General features: G+C 44.1%; 1 protein-coding gene across 5 annotated transcripts in view; it reads right to left on the bottom strand.

The window, feature by feature from the left end:
- Positions 1–21138, bottom strand: part of SLMAP (sarcolemma associated protein) — a 118275-nt gene that overhangs the window by 53038 nt on the left and 44099 nt on the right. For 4 of the 5 annotated variants that reach the window (XM_066596569.1, XM_066596570.1, XM_066596573.1 and 1 more), the window contains exons 2-4: positions 19867–20014; positions 19047–19119; positions 2677–2713 (exon numbers count right to left, since the gene is read on the bottom strand). In XM_066596569.1, coding sequence (XP_066452666.1) covers positions 2677–2713; positions 19047–19119; positions 19867–20014 — 258 coding nt within the window. Of the gene's footprint in view, positions 1–2676; positions 2714–2826; positions 2941–19046; positions 19120–19866; positions 20015–21138 lie in introns of those variants that run through there. The other variant, XM_066596572.1, reaches the window with a different exon arrangement.

Here is a 21138-nt window from a genome sequence, read left to right as displayed (position 1 = left end):
ATACATACAACTTTTTGATCGCTTTTTATTGCATTTTTTCTGGGAGACAGGGTGACCGGAAAAAAAAAAAAAAAATACCACAAATGCACTTTTTCAGACTACGTTCACCGTGCGGGGTAAATAATGCACTACGTTGATAGATCGGACACTTACGGATGCAGCGATACCAAATATGTATTTTTCTTTTATGATTTCGTTTTTATTATAGATATGGCAAAAGGATGGTGAGTTCAAATTCCCTTATTTTTTTTTTTTTTTTTTAAAGTGTGAAAAAGTCGTGAAAAAGAAAAAATATTATTGGTATAAGCATAACCGTACTGGCCTGTAGAATGACTTTAATACATTTATACTGTTCAGAGAATGCAGTGAAAAATAAAAATAAAAAAAACATGCCAGAATTACAGATTTTGTTAATCTTGCCACTAGAAAAAAATGGAATAAAAAGCGATCAAAATTTTACATGTTCCAAAAAATTAGATAAATGAAGACTGGAGTTCATCCCGCCAAAAACAAGGCCTTCTAAGGCTCTGGCAATGGGGAAAAAAAAACTTAATACGGCTCTTGAAATGTGGCGACACAAAAGCAAACCTTTAAAGGAAAAAAAATGTTTTAAATGTACAAAAATAGCAAAACATAAAAGAACTGTATAAACTTGGTATCACCGGAATCAGAGAATAATGTTATCACACTATTTATTCTGCACGCTGAACGCCGTAAAAATGAAATCCAAAAAACAAGTGGCAGAATTTCTTTTTTCCCCATTTTCCCTACTAATTTTTTTACAAAAGTAATGCAATACATTATATATACCCAAAAATCATGCCATCAAAAAGTACAACTTGTCCCTCAAAAAACAAGCCCTCACATGGCCGTGTCAATGGAAAATTCAAAACGTTATGGCGCTTGGAACGCAACTGGAAAATTAGTTGAAATTAAATGATTAGACCATTTAAAAAACCTGCCCTGGTGGGTCTGACAGGGTGGTAAGAAACCCGCCACTCAAGGGGTTAAAGGGTTTTTCTCGGACTAAAACACTAATGACCTATTCTACGTTCTCTTCTCTGGTCAGTGATGTCCATCAGTCACGTGGTCCGAGAGCAGCTCAGTTCCATTCAAGTGAATGACACTGAACAATGTTTGGGGCTGTGCCTGGTTTGCACTAAAGAAACTGCAAAACTGCAGCTCTTCAAACATCTGATTGGCAAGAGTCCCGAGTGATGCGCTCCCACCAATCAGATGTCGATCAACTATACTAAAGCATAGGTCATCATTAATAGGCTGGGTTCACACAGGGTAGATTCCCGTTGGAAATCTTGCGGTTTGGCCGCAGCAAAAAACGCGAGATTTCCGCCGGGAGAACCGCCGCGGCGGCTTTGAAGCGGCCCGGCCGCTTGCTTTTCCGTTGCGGCCGGCGCTCCCATAGAGGAGAGCGCGGCCGCAGCGGAATGGAAAAAGAATAGACATGCTGCATATTCTAAAACCGCGGCTGCGGCGGCCGCAGCCGCGGTTTCAGCCAGATTTACCGCAGCGGATTAGCCGTCCCGTGTGCACGAGGTTTCTGAGAAATCTCGTCCACATGGCTGGCTAATTCCGAGATTAGCGGCCGCGGATGGATCTGCTGCGGCAAAACCGCCTTGTGTGAACCCAGCCTTAGTGTCTTGGAAAACCCCAATGCAAAAGTGCTTAATTTTTCATTTAAAGTGAATTAGCGCAAAAAAAAATAAATTCTGAAGACGCGTACAGAGCAATAGTTATTTTAAAAAAACTTTTTGATACGTTTGAAGTTTTCATTGGTGGCAGTCGAGGTGCCGGAACCATCACTGATGGCAGAAAACTTTCTTTGAGCCCCTCTTCAGCTGCTGAGCAAACAGCCCTCTGGCAGCTTTGGTCAGCCATTGTGGGCATCTCAGCAAGTGGTACCCCACCGATCAAAACGTCCGATAAGTCTCTGACGTTTCCAACATGAGCATCGAATCAACAGCTCCCCTTTAAAAAGGTAATCCAAAAATATTAACTATCCTGCCTATATCTCCAGAACCTCAAGTTTATGCTACTTCCTAAAGCTCTGGCTGGTGTTGTCCTGTTCACCTGGGACACAAGCCATACTATATTATGTAGGAAACTTTAGAGATGGAAATGTTGAGGAATGCGATAACACGAGGACTAGCTCTGCAGAATGACCTGGGCAGGCTGTAATGGCCAGCTGTTGCCAAAGCGAGCCAATCCTCCACAGAGTCTTGGAGCAGAAACACTGGGAGGAGCTTTGGGTACCGCTTAGTTTTTTTTTTTGGGGGGGGGGGGGGTTGGGGAGAGTTTACGCAGGTTGCATGACATTTGGCAGTGCAGTTCATGACATATTGGAAAAGTTTAAGACATCTTATCCACTGCACAAAAACCCCAAAGGAAATAAACTGGAAACTTTTAAAGTCTGTATAAGTACCTGAAGCGTAGCAAGTCCAAAGTCCTTGTTATTACATACTGGTGTATGCACCATAAACGGTGTCAATCAGCTGCAGTAAGCCCTAATAAAAAGCTGCTGGCTCGTCTACAGGTACAGCTTTCATAACGCAGTGAAGTAGAATCGACCAAGAGACGAGTAGGGAATGCGCGAGATCCCCGGCAGGATAGACAGATTATATAAAAGCGGACCCATCAAGGAAAACATGAATGCCTTACCTTGTCGACAGGACTGGGTAATGGAGCTTGGATGACACTAGAAAGGAAGGAACAAGTCAGAATGTAAACAGAAAAAAGCAAAGGAGCAATAGTTCAAAAATCCTTCTGGTGAGCTCTGTAAATATTTAACTGGATTTGGTGGAAACACACGTTGGGAGCGGCAGCATGAGAAAGGAATTAACTCTGCCCTGGACTTCTCTAGATGAGCGCAGAGTCCTGGCTGCAGAGCGGGCTCCAAGCACTACTGTGCAGCCGGGAGAGAGGACGGTTAACCACTTCACACCCCGCTCTCATAAGACCCCTGGGTGTCAGCGATCCTGTGCGGGCCAGCAATGGTTAAAGGTGTGGATCTTATTTAGAGGCACTCAAATCTTTCAACAAGTCCTTTCATGCAGATCGCTAACGTTATGTAACATTTTTGGATATTCTGTGATTAAAGGAAGGCTTTACCCACACACTGAAGTGACTGACGCCTGTATACAGGCAGCAACAGAACAAGACGTCTGCGTTACGGGTGAGAAAGTGTCAAATAGACAGCTCGGTCCGCCATGGCAGTCTGTTTAAAAGGCCTCAGTCAAACTATCTTGAATGGCTCAAAGGAGAGAGAACAGGGAGCTGTGTTTCCAACTTAGTGGGTTCCCCGTTCCTGCGCTGTGTCCCCAAAATGTTGGTGCGCACACAGAAAGTGACTTCTGACTGAGCATGCTCTCCCATTCATCTATATGGAAGGTGCACAGGAAAATCATAAATACACCCTAATAGTGCCCTTACACACAGACATTATCCCATCAGGGTCAGAACATTTAGGGCAAGTCTATTTGACAAGGGGTATGGTGACACCCAGTTGTCAATTCATATATTTGCAGTAGGTGTAATAGAGGCACTGCACAACACAGAAGAAAAGGTAATTCAGAATTTTCTATGGCATACAAGTACTTATTTGAACAGACCTGTCAGGAGCAGCGATTGGTTCATTTTAGTTGCACTTATGCGTCTAGGTTTTTTTCCCCCCCTCCATAATTTAGCAACCTTGCTATGTCCATGAAGAGCAGTAATGCAGTGTGGCCCATAGGAAAGGAGAATGCAGGTTAAGTCTTATTTTTGGGAAACACTGTAGGTTTGTGTATTGTTTTTTGCACCTTCATACTTAAGGCCGCCTGCAGACGGCCGGGTTGGATCCTGCTGCGAGAATTCTCGCAGCGGGATGCGGACCAGTGCCCCTGCACTGCCCTGCGTCTTACCTGCTCCTGGCGTCTCCTCTTCTCTGTGATGTGCCGGCTGCCGCCCAGCCGGCGCATGCGCAGAGCGCACCCAACAGGTATCTACTGACATTTGTGCGGGCCTTTGTGAGACCCGCACAGAAATAGAACATGCCACGATTTGTTTTCCGCGAATGATTTCACACGGACAAATTGCGTGCATGCATGCAATCCTATGGCAGCGGGCGGAAGTTCTGTGGGAAATCCAGTCGCAGAATTTCCGCCCGTGTGCAGGGGGCCTAAGTTTTTTATTTTGGTTTATGGCTGCATTCAAAGATCCCTAACATTTTTTTTGTCAATAGTGTTGTGTGAGTAGTTTTATTTCCCGCGGGATGAACTGTACTTTTTAATGGTAGTATTTTTTGATCCATGCAACGTTTTGATCACTTTAAAATTATCTTTTTTTAAAAGGTGAGAGGCTATGTTCGCCTTTTTTTACATTGACTGTGGGTTAAATAATGAACTAACTTTTTTCTGGGTCATTACGAACGGAGCAATACCAAATGTGATTTATATAAAAAAAAAAAAAAAAGGGTGAACTGTGGGATTGTGATTTTTTAATTATTTTTTTGACCACTAGTGGACTTTATTATCAATATATTTTATCACTCTTCTAGTACACTACTATACTTCATTACAGTAGTACCTTAGAAAGCTTATGGAGGTCAGTCAGAGGCTGAACCTTGTAGGCCACCGTAGCTAACATCCAAGTTAGCCATAGCAACCTATCGAGACCCTGACCACATTAATGAGGGGGGGGGGGGGGGGGGGGGGAAGACCCTGACCACATTTATGAGGGGGGGGGGGGGGGCAATGTGAGATAGAGGGAGCCCGTTCCCCTTGGTCAGCCTTTTAGATGCCGCGGTCGCACTGACCACAGTGTGTAAGGGTTAAACACTGGAGTTCCACAGTTTTTTCAGTCTCGGATGTTAGGGCAAGTGCCTGGCTGTCAATCGGGCTTGTAACGGTGCTGCAGAATAAAGTCCCTTAACAACCGCCGTCCGAAGACGTATGGGTGGGCACTGAGGAGTTAAAATGTATTCTATAGTGGACTGGCACAGCGCCAACATTTCACTAGTCAGATGTCTGGGTTTATGTTCTATATGACGCCACCACATTTGTTTCTGACAGATGGTGAAGAACACTAGTGAATGCACAACTGCAAATGAAGCACAAGGCATGAGAAACGGGAAATGAAGATAAACTTATTGTACTAGTAAGAGAATCAGCAAAGAATTAGGGACAGAAAACAAATCTCAGTTGAAAAATCAACTTAAAAAGTTGACTAAAAACTTAAACTTCTGACATCTCATAAGGACATGTCTCGGCACCCAGACCCCACAGATTAAAGCTTCTGACATGTCAATATAATGTCAGCTTAAGTGCCCTTTAAATCCAGTTCATTTTTAATCAGCGTTCTTTGTGGCAACACTGGCAAATCTAATCTTCCATTTCTTTATTACACATACAAGGTACAACTATCAGACTAGGATTAGCTAAAGTGACCTACAGTAGAATACCAGACTAATGCCAGAAAACTCCAACATTGCTACATACAATCCACTGTTCATGTCACAGATAAAGCAGATCTCCATACAACATATAGAAAAGTACCACTCATTAAATGTTCCTTTTGCCTACTTTGTGTGTATGTGTATATACATATGTGTGTGTCAGTCTTTACTGCAGTCCCTGACTTTTTATACAATAATCCATAAGGGGAAGCATGGATTTCTTACAAGAGACAGCTCTACGTCCCTCGTGCGCGGAGTATCAGGTCATTAGACACCTAGGGCACAATCCTCAGCCTTGTTCAGTGCAACTAAGATCAGGCTAAGAGGATTTCAAATTCATTTCACTTTGGGGATCTTGGCCAGCAGTGAACTGTAGAGGATCCCGCTGCTTATCGCAGCAGTAACCACATGACAGAAATTGCTTCTTGCATCTATGGGGGGAAAAAAATTCCAAAAACCCTGCACTCACGTACAGCTGCGTAGATAAACCAGCCCTAAATATCAAAAACCTGGAAATGTGTTATCACAGAAGATGGTTTGTGGGAAACCATGTAGTTAACGCCTATTGGGGAGGGTAGTGCGGTGCGCTCCAGTGCAGGTGATCTGGTTATTAACTTCCAATTTACCAAGTAGAAAAAAGTTGCTGAAAACTTTCAATCTGTTGCAAGAGAAATCCACAAAATAAATGATAAACGTAAAGAGCGCTGGCGTGTCTCGTAAATATGGCCCTGAATGGGCAGCATATAATACTTCTCTGACATACATGCCCTTCCGCTGCCTTAGGGATAAGCCCTTTAACTCTTTCCAGTCCAATTTGTATCCTGTTTTCCTAGGGGGCTTACGCTTTTTCAGCCATTATACAACAGTGCTACATGCTGGCTAAAGCCAGTACTGCATGAGGTGAAACATTGGATAGGCTCCGACAGCAGAGAGGCTGGCAATATACAGTAAGAGAACCCCAACGGACGTCTTCCAACTTCGGAGCTATACAGCCCTATATCACAATGTCTTCAGACGTCAGACAGTGGATTGGAAAGGGTTAATAAAGGTCACCTAATAAACTGATTTCTAGAGAGTGATAGCATTCCGTTATCCCGACAGTAAGCTTTGTGCACATTACATTAATGCTATGTTCAGGGTTCCCAGCAGAACATTAACCCAAGTACTTGCTGGATTTTTAATCTGTAGATAATGCAGGTGAATGAAGTCTTGTTACCCCGGTGTAATATCCCCTTTAGATGGGGGCTGCCCAGAAAAGGGAGTATTTGGGTACGTTCACACACAGTAGAATTGCTGCGGATTTTCCATGGCAAAATTCACAGCATTCCTGTAAAAGAAAGTCAAATTCCATACCGGATTTTGACTAACGCAGATGCAAATACACGGCTGATTTTTGCAGATGCAGCGCTCCACCCTTCACCTCCCAATTCTTTGCGTTATGCATGCAGCGAACTTCTAGTCAAATTCCGCACAGATGGATTTAGCCACAGAATTTTCCGCTACGTATAAATGTAGCCTTAGGGCGCGTTCACACTGGCGATAAAAGCATGCAAGATTTGTGCGCTGCGAGACACACAAATACGAAACCCATTCTTTCGAATGGGTTCATGCATATTTGCGATGTTTTCCAGCATAGCTCCACATTGTGATGCGAAAAAGAAATCACAGCACGTTCTTTTTGGCGATATTGCCTATTGCTTTCAATGGGGCCGGTGGCAGCAGCGACGTCCCCATTGAAACCAATGGGAGCACATCACAATCCCTTTCAGCAATCTTCTCCCATTGATTTCAATGGGGCCGGCACTGCCACCGGACCCACTGAAAGCAATGGGAGAAGATCGCTATCTACTGCTGCGGCTGTAACAGCTGCAGGAGGAGATCCCTTCATCCATGCTGTGAGGCAGTTTCCCTGTGAAAACGCCTCGCATCCAGGGCTTTTAAGAAGCATTGTGAGGGCGATATCAGGTCGTGAAATCTGTTGCTGACACGCAATGGTGCAGATTTTGACTTTGTTTTGGATGCAGAAATTGCAGCGGAGTTTTCCTCTGCGGACATTCCATGAGAACATACCCTTAAAGTGTACGTAAAGTTTCACATAACTTTTCAGAATAAGCTGCCGTGTATACACAGGAACAACAGCAATATTTCTGACCCTTGCATCACTTATATCTCTTCTTCAGAGTGTACATCAGATTTTCAATCCTCCCAGGACTTGTGGGAGGAGCCTAGTTGTGCTGTGTTCTATAGACTGTACACAAATAACTGCAGATCTTGCTCTCAACGTCTCACACACACTGAGTCAAGTTGTAGGACGGTGTACAGCAAGAGTGACCATTGCAGATGTGATTTCTGTGGTTAGAACACTGAACACCATGACGTACTATTAATTTACCAGCAGCATCTGTGCGAGGCTCTCCTTCCGTCATCGCCCTCTGCTATCTATATATTTCAATAAGCACATTTAAGCCTGGTTTAGACTATTATCGCTAAAAAGATGTCTTTTGAGGGATAATTCTTGTGTGCATTTAGCAAGGTGATCGCTCAAGTTTTGAGCGATCACTTTGCGATCTCCGAACGGGGTATGCAGAAGACAAGCGGAGCCTCTTGTCTTCTATATCCAGCTGTTCTCTTCTCCAGGCGCTCAGCTGTTGTACAGCTGAGTGCTCCGAGCAGGGTTAGGAGAACACAGCTGGAGCACTGTGTTCTTCATACCACAGCTGTTTACAGAGCGCTCAGCTGGTATACAGCTGTGCGCTCCGTGTGGAGTATGAATAACACAGCTGAACTGCTGTGTTCTTCATCCCTCGCTTGTGTTCACTGAGCGGGATACAGCTGAAACAATAGTATCAGCTGTATCCCACTGAACTCCTGATAAGGCTGATCATTCGCTTTCAGAATGCTGAAAAAGAACGATCAATGATTTGTTAACAAAAACAGGACAATGTCAGTGCAGTTACATCCAACGATTCTCACTCAAAAGACAGAGCGATTTTTGAGCGAGAAGCGTCGGGTCTAAATGGGCCTTTAATCACCCCCTCTCCCTGCCCTGTTGCAACATTCTCCTGTCAATCAAGAGCAGGTAGTGAACAGCAAGCTAGGAAGATGGGAAATCCCTAGAGGCCAGAACTTTAGAGGGATTTTTCAGCACGAAAAGGTCCTTTCAGACGATGTAAATAGCAGTTACCACACTGGCTATAATAAAAGCACAGGATGTGTGAACATTTAGCGTCATTTTAAACTTGGAAAATTTACCAGCGCTAGCAATGAGACTAGAAATCAGGACAACTTTTGGGAGAACGCATGCTATGTTACTATATGCCCCTTTATTTAGAGACCTCTAGTATCGCACTGAAACTCCTTGGGCCTTCAAAAAAGCAGCAATTCATTACGGTATCGATTCCACCAGGTGCGGAAATAGTTCTGTAGGAATATTGGCCCATGCGGAAAGAAGTGCTTCGTGCAGTTGCTGCATACCAGATGAATGAACCGAGATGCTCCGAACAGCTGACAGGAAGGGTTCATCGATTCATGCGGCTTAAAACAAATTCTGACCTCCCATCAGCATGGTGCAACAGAAATCTCGATTCATCTGACCAGGCGATGTTTTTCCACTGCTCTGTAATCCAATTTTTGCCCTTTTTTGCCTGCTGGAATCTTGCCTTTGCGTTTCTCTCAGACAGCGATGCCGCTGGAAATAGGCGTCTTTTACAGCCCATCTTTGCCAAGACACGAGTTTTGTGTTCAGACACATTAGTTGGAATACCAACATTCTGACTACAATGTGCATTACTGTGCACTGCCTGTTCCTTAGAAAGATTCTTGACATTCTCCTCTGACCCCTTTCGTTGAAAAGTTGTTTGCATGCACAGTCTCCTTGCACTGGATGTTTACACCATTCTCTGTGTATAATCCATACCACAGCACAAGAAAACCTCACAAGGTCGGCAGTGTATGAACTCTTGGCCCCAGCTGGTCTAGTACTGATCAGGCTTCACAGGAAGTTCTTCGGATTGCTAGATTTTCCCATCTAATGTGGATTTACACTGAAACTGATACATGGAAAACCTGCTGCACTCCAGGGTCAAGGGTCTCATTTCCATGCAGGAAAGGGCTGATGTCTCTAAAAAAGTGGTCATTCGGTGTAGGTGAACACGCATCAGAGCTTATAAAAATATGTACTACAAGGAGAACCAAGTGCTAAACTGAAATGATAGACTTGATTGTTGGTAGATTATACTCGTGTTTTACTAAACAGAAAGGAATCTTTCATTGCTGCACTGTAATACCTTACGATGCAATACTGTATATTGCGGCACGTGGCTTCAGCTGGAATCTTCTTTATTCAGGACGCATAATGAATACTGAAAAATGAGCAACTTCTTTTGTTAGCAAACAGGAAGAGAAAGAAGTTACAGTCCACTAAGGGGCGCTAGAGAAGAGAGACAAAAGTTTATGAATGGAATTCATTACGTAAGCCATCGGGCCGCACCTACCGAGTGCTGATCTTACAGGGTCATTGCAAACTGCAGGAAGTTACCAGATGCAAGTTTACTGGAAGACAATAGACTTGTAGACACACTATAGATCTTAGGCAGCTTCACACGGGCGCATTTACATGTGCAAAATTTACGTGCGCAATACGCATAGAACAGATTTGTTAAATACTGCGTAATTCCGCTGGAAAAAAGAAACAGCTGGAACTAATTAGCCATTTCAATCGGTGAGTCTTTGTTTGCCGTGCGCAAATGAACATGCCTTGCAGGCGCAAAAAGTACAGTAAAATATGCCGACGTGCACGAAAGAAAAAAGTTCTCTTCGGCAAATTTGCAGCGCTCACGAGGGTGCAAATACACTTACTCTCATGTGAAGGGGCATTGGAGTTGAATTACTTTATTCTGGTGGTAAGCGGACATCTGGCAAGCAGTGGATCATCAAATATCCCAAATCAGATAATAGAAGAATATATAGAGTATACTTGTAAGGCCACGTTTGGAGCCTCTGGTGCAGATCTGACATGAAGTACCAAATGAATGAGCAGCATGATGCGCCAATTCACCTTTGAAAATGCCAGGCAAAGTGCTGGAAGCCGGCTCAACTGCAGTATAGTGAATGGGGGCTGCTTGGGGCAGTTTGTCAAATGTTGTGTTAGGCAGTTTCTACTTCAACTCCTAGGAGGGGGCACAAACAAGGGAACGCAGAAGCGCAGAAGTGAACGTGGAGTAAACTGTAGAATTTCTCTAGGAAGAGCAGCAAAAACTAAGATCTTGGACAGAATATTCCACTATTCCCTTGGCTCTCTCCAAGTTTGAGCCTTGTGAAGAACGTACACATTGACATACGCAGTGCTGGAATGCTCCCACTAAGGGCTTATTCACAAGACTGCGATTTTGACGCAGAATGCACATGCTATGCACGGAGTCAGTGAAAGTACATGGACTTTCATTGATCCATTCACATTAGTGTGTAGATACGTGCGTGAAAAAACGCAACATGCTCTATTTCACCGCACACCACTTTTGTATGGGTGGCGTATGCAACGCTGTCCGTACACCATACATTGCTTTTCCAAGAAAAGATATTCAAATAAATTACCAAACAATTTATATAAAGAATACCATGGTGTGTTTTGGTTCCTACGTTCCCTATGTAGGCATAGACGACTATGTACTGGTCTACAGGCTGCTAATACTGCACACTAAGGCTGGGTTCACAAAGGGCGGATTTGCCGTGGAAATTCCAAGCGGAATTCTGCTGCGGCAAATCCGTCTGTGGCTGCTAATCCCGGGGTTAGCCAGCCGTGTGTACGAGATTTGTCAAAAATCTTGTCCACACAGGACGGTAAATCCGTTGCGGCAAAGTCGGCACGGATTCCCCGGCTGCAGCATGTCCCTTCCTCTTTTTTTTTTTCCCCCCGTCGCAGCTGCGCTCTTCTCTATAGGAGCGCCGGCCGCAATGAAAAAGCTGTGGGTTTTGAAGCTGCGCTTTCCCAGTGGAAATCTTGCGGTTTTTCGCTGCGGCAAAGTAGCAAGATTTCCGCCGGGAATACGTTCCATGTAACCCCAGCCTAAAGCTGCAGCAACCTAATAGCAGATTACAGGCTAAGGCCATATTGACACCACCATATTTGCGTATGAAATTTTGAAAGTAGAGTGTAGAACCGTTGATTTCAAGCACATATTTCACCTGCACACTTCGATGGTGCACAAAAAATTAAAAATACACAGTACGCTTCATTTTCCTGCACAGAGGAGACCGTCAGTAGATTAGTGGGATCCATTTTCCAGGACACCAGTGTTCAGCTGTTTGGTGGGCCGATGCAATTGTGCAGGAAGCAGACAGCTCCATTCTCTCTGCAGTTGCCAGGATTGGAATCACAGAAGACGCTCCCATTGAAGTAAATGGCCTGTAATACCAAGCTTGGCCACTGTAGCGGGAACGGTAGTGTCTGCTTCCTGCAAAAATAAGCTCAGTGCACAAGCGTACCTGCCCAGGAAACTGTTGATCAGCAGGTGTCCCAGTTGATGGACCCCATTGATCTATTATTGATAGACTATACCAAGGATAGGCCACCAACAGCTTACAATTTGACGATATCTTAAAAGGGCCTCTCCGGTGAAACCACTTTTTTTTCCATCCCTGCCCCGCACCTGACTGCTTGGGTGTTCTAGTCACTTCCATGAAGTGTAGCACCTTGTCTGATGCTTATCAGCCACCATCTTGAGAGTGAGACTTTTTAGTTTGTTTCACATCCAATCCAAAGCATTAGCTGAGGCCATATCATTCTTCCTGCTGGGGGACAGTTTAATCATCATTACCTTCTGAATTCAACTAAATAAGTTACAGACCATAAGTATACAGTCAGGAGGATGAGCTGTGATCTCCTCTATTACATCTGTGTGACAGGAGCTGTGTGATAGAAGTGTCTGTGTCCTCTATGTAGGCAGATCCATACAAAAGCATCATGCAAAAATGAATACACAACTCCGGGTAAATCTGAGCTGGTAGGAACGAAGATCACATGACCACATCAGGATAAAGAGGCTGGGAGTTTCAGACAGAAACTGTATATATACTGGAGTGATATAATTAATGAATTTATGAATAAAAAAACCCGCACACCCCGGAATAGCCCTTTAAGTATAGGTATGTTTGTGACACCCAAAGTTTTTTTCTTACATTTCTGGAAGGTTCCCAGCAGTTTCTTCTCCCTTCTCTAGGTGTGCACCATTACAACACTACTGTACTCACAGTAAATTATAGGTCTTGCCTCTAAATAAAAACGGATAATAAAAGTACAGGTCTTGCCATGTTTTATTGCTGCTTCTGAAGCTCTGAGATCAGGAGCTTACACCGCTAGCACCCAAGGTCTCTATGGCACTTTATGTTGGTACCATGCTTACTAATGCAAGTAAAACCAGGGGTGTAACTGTAGGAGAAACTAAGGGCGAGCAAAGTGGCCCAAAGGCCTTCAAAATTAGTGGTAGCGACTACAATTAAAATGAGTTTTCTCTGGAAAAAAACTATTGTTGATGCAAATAGTTGATCCGCTGGGGTCCACCCTCTGGGACCTTATCTGATCAGCTGATTGTGCGCCCCGCTGACAGCGCTGTAAATACACAGGGGTGGGAGCGGAAGCAGACACTCCCAGCCTGTGCGGTGGCCGGCACTTGCAATTACAAGTGCCGGTCACTACACAGGGGTCAGAGCATCTGCTTCCACTTCGACCCCTGTGTATTTGCAGCGCTGTCAGTAGGCGCACAATCAGCTGATCGGTCGAGGTCCCAAGTGGCAGACCCCAGCGGATCAACTATTTGGGTCATCAATAGTATTTTCCCTCTAACTGGAAGAGCAGCTCCAGAGCTCACACTGCTGCTGTAACAAGGGAAATCCTGAGCAGTCTAAGAACAGGAACGTTGAGGAGTAAATGTTTGGTGTGTTATTAGGTGGGGATGCTATTTAAAGAGATCTGACAACGTAACAGGAAAGAGAAAACCCACAACACATTAGCAACCCAATGCAGAGCAATATACAGCTTTCAGCGATGCCCAGAAATCCAACTATACAACTAATCTGCTCTCTTCCTCAAAACAGTCATGAGGCCGACCATGTTCGATTCTTTCAATGTGCATCTGACAGATGAGTCCGCGGTAGAACTGCCAGGCTAAGCTCAGAGTTCTGCCGTGAATCCGCGTGCAGATTTATACCATCCATGCTGCAAATCCGCGTGCAGCAGCTCAACATGGTTTCAGCACAAAGAACGGAAATGTCAATTTTTTTCTAATGGAAGGTGGATTTTGACCATTGGTCCTTGTGAAGAACTGTGCATCAGAAAATCGCCTCATACATTGTAATACAGACGTGCGCAAAAAGTACAAAGTCCGAAAACACAGGCGAGTAAATAAGGCCTTATTATGAAGTGTACTGAACACACGTTCCAATTATAGGAATCATAGGGTATCTTCCAGATGCAGAAGTATTTGCCCCCTTCATGCACTCTACAGCAGCTGATAGGATTGAAGGTCACTTTCCTATAAACACAGCTATGATTGAGAGCGGAGATAAGGAAGGATCAGCTGACATAATGCCTCTGATACGGGTTTTATAGTATTCAAAGACTCTACAACTAGTAAAAGTACTTCTGCCCTGTACGTCGTGCTCTCTCGACAATTGCCGGGCTGAGCCTGCAAGCAGCAGCGCACCCGACAATTAGTGTTATTACATGACCATTGAATGAGCTTGTGTAATAGCAGCCTTAAACATCGCAGGATAACCCCAAGTCTTAGGGTGCTATTACACGAGCAGCAGATGCTAGCGTTTCCCCGACAATTGTTGGGCTGCACCAGCAAGCACATGTACAGTGTGGACATGGTCGGAAAAATGCGAGCTAGTGCTAGTGTAATAGCAGCCTTAAACGTTAGTGTTACCAACCAATACAGGAAGCAGAAGTAATTGTGAATCGATTGCACCTGCTTTCATGCAAATAAAAGTGACAACTGGTGCAATGGAGAGGCAACAGCAAGACATCCCCAAATATGGAACCGAGACAGGTCCTTTCTCCCTTGTCATTCTTGATTCTTCTCTAGTTTTGCTAGTGTCATTGTCATTACTGGTAGGATGAGGCGCTACCTGCAGCCCAATCAGGTTGCTCCTCCAGGATGGCACACCCATATGCGCCATTGCAAGAAGTATGTTGTGGTACCTGGTAAAGACTCAATAGCATGAAGCAGATACCAGGACATGGGCTGTTACACGAGGAGAGCTGGACAGGGCCAGAGAAGGGAATCAAACCAGCATTAAGACTGGAGGAAAAGGAGGAGCACTTCCAAAGCCTTACAAAATGACCTCCGATGGGCTACTGAGCAAACTGTCATACAGCGACTCCACGAGGGCCAGATATCCTGTAGTAAGACCTGTGCAGCATTCGGCAGAAAACACTGGAATTTGCAGCTCTGTCATTGGCGTACCATACTCTCAGATGGGAGGAGGTTCACACCGAGCAAGTAACAGAGGTGAAAGAGTCTGCAGACTCTGCAGTGAACATTATGCGATGTGGGGCTTAGGTGTTCCCTTAATTTTTTTGAACAGTGTATAAACTTGGCAGAGAAGAAAGTGCGTAATAGACGAGTAGAATATCCTCTCTGAAATAGAGGAGACTACAAATAACTCCTGCTAAATGATGATTTGGCACATCCTGGATCCACAGTTGAATAAGCTTGACAATTTATATGTGAATCTCTTCTATATCTATTTTACAAATACATTATTTATATTGGTCTGATGCAAAGTTACAGCCTGTGCTATATAGTCCAGAAGTGCATTCACAATTCTGATGTTTGTCAATAGACAAGCTTGTTGTCATATCCACACAAGCTGAGCTTATAGGCTCAAAGTAGCTGACACGCCAAGCCTGGGATGTAAGTTTAATAGTCCCCGTCGTTCGCCCCCTTTCCCTGGCTGACTGTTTGGATGCACGGTCAACTTTGACCACAGCATCTAAACAGTTAACTGCTGTGATCAGAACTGGATCAGAGGCAGTTGCCGACAACTGTCAGCTGTGACAAACAGCTGAGGACTCCATATGCCCGGCATGACTGCACAATGTAAATTTATGTTATACGGGCTTGAAGTGGTTAAGGTGGTTATTTGGGAATTCTCACCCCCTTCAGTCGTTGACCCCACCAATCTGTAGATAGGTACTTAGCAATGAAAGCAAGCAGGAAACTATGGGAATTCTCAACATAAGCTTGGTCCCAGTAAATGATACTAACGTGAGCCCACCCAAATGTCCCTTCCTATAAAAGGGAGAGGAAGACGCAGAAGACACAGTAACTGGAGAAAACTCATTAGTGACTGACACGCAGAAACCGCTCAATTCCTGATATATCCCAGGATGGAGTAAACGCTGAGGACTGTTCTAGAGTCCTTGAGCCTTCAGATTGCGACCTGCGGGCGACACCGCCAATGTAGAAATTCCTACCAGTAGTGTAAATCACAAGGAGGACATAAGAGGAAGCTGGGATCATTCTGAATGTAGGTGTCGAGTACCATGTGCTGTTATCTCGCTTCCAATCTGTCAAGGCTGTTGGATTTACAGTAGGACGTTTGCTATTAAACACCGAGATACGACTACCGAAAATGTGATAAGACAAACATATCAATATTCAGTTCCTGGAAAGGCTTTACACAAATTATTCCGCAGAGACATAGAAGCAAATTTATACAAGAATTTAGCATCTTGAAGGATCTTAACATTTTCTTCAAGCAACAAACCTAGCAGCACCAAACTCTTCAATTCATGGTACGCGTAGCTCAGAAGGAAGCTCATAAATCAGGTGATTTTGTATCCTAACCATCTTGCAGGACTCCTTCCGATACCAAGGAAGTGAACCGTGAGCAGCATCCAAGTCAACTTTGGCCATTTTTAAGTGAGGGTCTGCGATTGCAAATTTAATGGAGGCCACTGAAGGTGGGACTGGTCCACTGAATACAGTGCTGCCCGCAAAGTCTGCCTCTTTCAGAAATTATTAGGCACACCTCCCCACTTTCAACATGGTCAAGGTACTGGTACTAGCAAGGATGCATTTACTCAGCATTTGCAGTGTATGTTGGAGGCATATGTCCTATGGATTCCTCTGCACAAAATATTGGAGTTACACAACTCTATACTGCCAAAGACAAACAAAAAGAAATCCCAAAAATACAAAAGGGAAAATGCCAAAGAAAAAAAAAAAAAGCAGACAAAAAAGGCCAATGAATGACACAAAACCAAAGATAGACAAAAAGAAAAGTTTAAACAAAAAAAAAAAAAAAAAAAGAACAAACAAAAAGAAAAAATACAATGTATGCCAGCCTGCCGGAGCCCCATGGGAAACTGTCCTGGTCACTTTTGGGTGAATGGCTGGCCTATGCATGACATAAATGCCAGGAACTTTTCTGGCCCATAAGCCAGGCGTAGACTGTAAACGCAGTGTGAATGCACCCCTATTAGGAGAGACACGGCAGTAAATGAGACACTAAGGCAGAATTTATTGTTAGCGGAGCCATTTTATTCACAGTGGTCAGTATTCGTAGCTTTGGAACTACTTCATTAAAAATTCTTTGAGAAATGGGCTCTTGGCACAAAAAACGCTACTCTAACCAATATTCGTGATTTACCTTTTCTGTTGCAGTAACTCAGCTTTATTTTTCCTACCACCCATGTAAATTAGACTTGGAGGCATCTCAGACAGGGAGAAACCTCATTCTACTAGACAAGTGAATGGTTAAAACACTATTTATGTCAAGTTAACCCTTTTCAATCCAATTTGTATCCTGGTTTTCCTAGGAGGCTTACTCTTTTTCTGCTGTTATACAACAGCGCTATCTGCTGGCTAAAGCCAGTACTGCATGAGGTGACACGTTGGATAGGCTCCGACAGCAGAGAGGTTGGCAATACACAGTAAGAGAACCCCGAAGGACGTCTTCCAACATCGAAGCTATGCAGCCTTAAATCATAATGTCTTCAGAGGTCAGACAGTGGATTGGAAAGGGTTAAGCTAAAATTCTTTCTGCCTGGAACTTCCGAAAGAAAGAAAAAAATCTTTTGTTGCACTGTTGGCCCCTACTGACCAATATAGTTAGGAAATGTCACCATTACTATTAGAGGATCAGCACACTGCACTCTGTTCAAGGCGAAATGGTGACACACTTACTTTAAAGGAGTTATCGGGAACTTAAAAAGGATATTCCCAACCCAAAGCCAAAATGGGGAACCGCTGCTATAGTTACCTGCCATCTAGCCGGTAACAAGACATTAGCAGAGCGCTTCAACCCAGCGCCAACTCTGTAGCTCTCATTGTGAATGGGAGCTACAGAAGCAGCGTAGTATGGCGTGCTGCACCGTTTCCCTAAGTCCCACGTTAAGGAAACAGTGTAGTGTGCTGTGCTACACTCTTCTATAGCTCCCATTCACTTCAATAAAGCTACGTAAAGAGTGCTGCACTGAGGAGCTCCGTTGCTTCTAACAGGTGGCCGGAAACAGAGACACTGGGTTTCTCATCTATGCCATGAAAAGCCAAGGTGGGAATATCCCTTTAAATATTGAATACCCAACTGTTTAATAGCTCATCAACACCAATTGTTGGGGGCACCACTACTGGTACTCCATTAATTAGTTGTTTGAAGAGGCCATAGCACTCAGATTGCTACCTGTAATGTAACGTTCATTGGTCAGTCTTTCGGCAGCTCAGTCCTAGTCAAGTGAATGAGACTGAGCTGTAATACCAGACACGGCCACTCCGCAATATACAACGCTGTACCTGGTATACAATGAAATAGCCGTAGCGCTGGCCCAAGCTCCAACATCTCCAAGTCGCACCAAAACGATTTGATATTGATGAACTACCCTAAGAAAATGTCATCAATATAAAAAAAAGTCCCAGAAAACCACTTTAAAGGACCACTCCAAAGGACCACTCCAGTGAAAATACATTTTTCCATGCCTGCACCCCCTTCACCTAATAACCTATAAAACTCTGGAGGTCTGTATGTATATTGCAGCCACTTCCATGCAGTGCAGCCTCCTGTCTGATAGTTATCAGGCACCATCTCAATGCCGAGATTTCTCCCTGCTTTCACTATTCTGTGTCATTAATCCCCTGATGCATCACCACATGAGCAGCTACAGCCTTACCATCTCTGCCTGCAGGGAAGACACTCATTACCATCTATATTCTACATTCACCTAAATAAGCCACATACCATAATTATACAGTCAAGAGGATGAGCAGTTATCTCCTTTATTTTAACTGTGTTTCAGGAGCCACTAACCATAAGCAGTAACTGTGATAGGAGTGTCTGTCCCCCACTGAAGAGCTTGTGTGGTAAGGTTCACCAAGAGTTTCAGATAGAACGGAATAACTAACTAAAAGTAATACTATCCAACTTATATATACTGAATGAAGAATGAAAACTAATTCACCAAAGCTGCTCTGTAATCTAGCTACATGCCTTGCAAAGCTAATTGGCCAAGAGCCACTCAGTTTTTCTTTTCTTGTTATGGGCTGGCCCTTGTGCAAACAAGTTATTGCATATATTACAGTACTTCCAAGATACTTACTCTGATCGTCGTCGTGCCTCTAATCCATCTGGCAAAAACAGCTTTACCGTGGAGACTATACAACCATGGGTCACTATGGGAAGGAAAACACAGAAACACTTCTAAGTAACATCACTCCAACAATCTCGTATTCTACTAACGACCAGCAGGTAGACAATTATAATCTAGAAGGCTGGAATAATTATTTGAGGATCACCAATCAGCATTGTATAGCGTGCAAGTCAGCCCCTAAACAATCCATGAGAAGACATGGGGAACGTTATATACGGAGCAGGTGCAGGCAGGTCTCCGCTGATACGCTGCCAGATGCTGACCGGTGTCCATTACATCCACCGTAGTAAGGGCTCATGTTCTCCTGGAGGGGACATATGACAAGCTATCATCTCCAAGTGCAGAACACAAACCTCCAGGGACAGCGACTTAAGAAACATTGCACAAAAAGTTATACCCCCCTCAATCCGAGGAATATCCAAGCGTCACCATAGGGGATTGTAAAAGATGATGCGGGGTTAAACCGCTGCACCTCTACATTTACTGTGGACTCTCCAACCAGACCACAAGGATACAGTTTGGAAATTTTCGTTTCGTTAACCGTATCGGTGCGTTTACGAGCGGTAGATTTTGGTGCGGATCTGCATAAAAATCTGCAGCACATTTTTCACTGAGGATTTTGCAGCAGATCCACTTTTTAAATTGACCCGCAGCAAACATCTAGATTCTGCTGCGAATATTTCCACTGCAGATAATCCACCCCGCGTGAAAAACCCTTAAAGGATCATGAATATACTACACATCCAACTCTATGAGGGGCGTCACATACCTTTCCTGGTGTTTTCTGTTACATCAACCCCAAACTGAATGATGTCCCCCGATAGGATTTCACATGGTGGGCTCTCCTCGGACCCCCGACTCAACCTCTGGCTGTTTATGAAGGTACCATTACTACTCTTAGTGTCTTGAAGGTAGAACTGTAAGAAAATAAAGACATTGATAAGGAAAATGGCAAGAGCGATATATGATGTGCAAAAAAAAAAAAATGCTGCAAGAGATCCGTAACCCATCCTCCAAGTGTGAGCATACCCTCATTGTTCATCATCCGCAATCATTTGCAGGGATAGTTTATGTTACAGATTAGAATAATATAAGGCTCTTCTATACTAGCGCCCCCTCCGGAGGGAAACTGAAAGCAAACATTTATGTAGTGTATAAAAAAAATTCATTTTCATTGTGATGTTGGCAATTTGTGCAAACCACCATGTCATTCCTGCAAAAATAAAGGGCGCTTTCACACCGACACTGGGGATTCTGCATACCTGCTACGATCAGGGAGCAGGAAAGGGGAACCCCAGCAGCTGAACAGTTCCGTCTCTGGGACAGAACGGAACAGCAGTGGGCAGACCCCATTGATTATAATGGGTCCGCCCAACTGACCGGCTTCTTGACAGAAAACAAGACATCGCACGCAGCGCTTCTCCTTCCGGTATTTTCAGTCATATCTGTGATGGAACCTCTGGCCGGTTCAGACTCAAATGTGAAACCATTCTAACTGGCGCAAGAACACGATATATAATATATTGATGGCTTTGTCAGAGGAAATAGAGCGAAGCTTTACCTATAACATTGAGAAAATATATCAACAGACCAAATGACATTTGCTTACAGATCCCACGGCTCAGTACATGGTCGGATATTTCCGCGTTTGGGATGTTTAGATCTGGTTCTGTGAAGGCTACTGATTTATGTCCCCGCGATTCGGTTAACTATCTGAACTACCAAAAAAAAACTTACCGCGCCGTCCTTCACTTGTACATCCTGCCAGCAGGCGTAGGACGAAAGCTCTACAGAAACAAAGGGCTAACCAACCCTTCATTAGTCTGGGTTGCATCAGGCGGGATTACTAATTGCATGTAATTTAACGTCTCAGCGCTCTCCTCAGCCGGCCTTCCTCTTGTGCTTGATGAGCAATTCTATAGGCTCTAAAAGAAGCTACTTAAATATAGACTGAAGAGCTCAGAACTTGGAATAAAGAGGTACAACGCTAATATTAGTCAGTCTGCCAGAACACCCCCTAGGAGGAGGACAAGACGGAGCG

The sequence above is a fragment of the Eleutherodactylus coqui genome, chromosome 3 (assembly GCF_035609145.1).
Source record: "Eleutherodactylus coqui strain aEleCoq1 chromosome 3, aEleCoq1.hap1, whole genome shotgun sequence".
Taxonomy (NCBI): Eukaryota; Metazoa; Chordata; class Amphibia; order Anura; family Eleutherodactylidae; genus Eleutherodactylus; species Eleutherodactylus coqui.
Note: the sequence above shows the minus strand (reverse complement) of the source record. Positions and strands in the feature narration are given on the sequence as shown.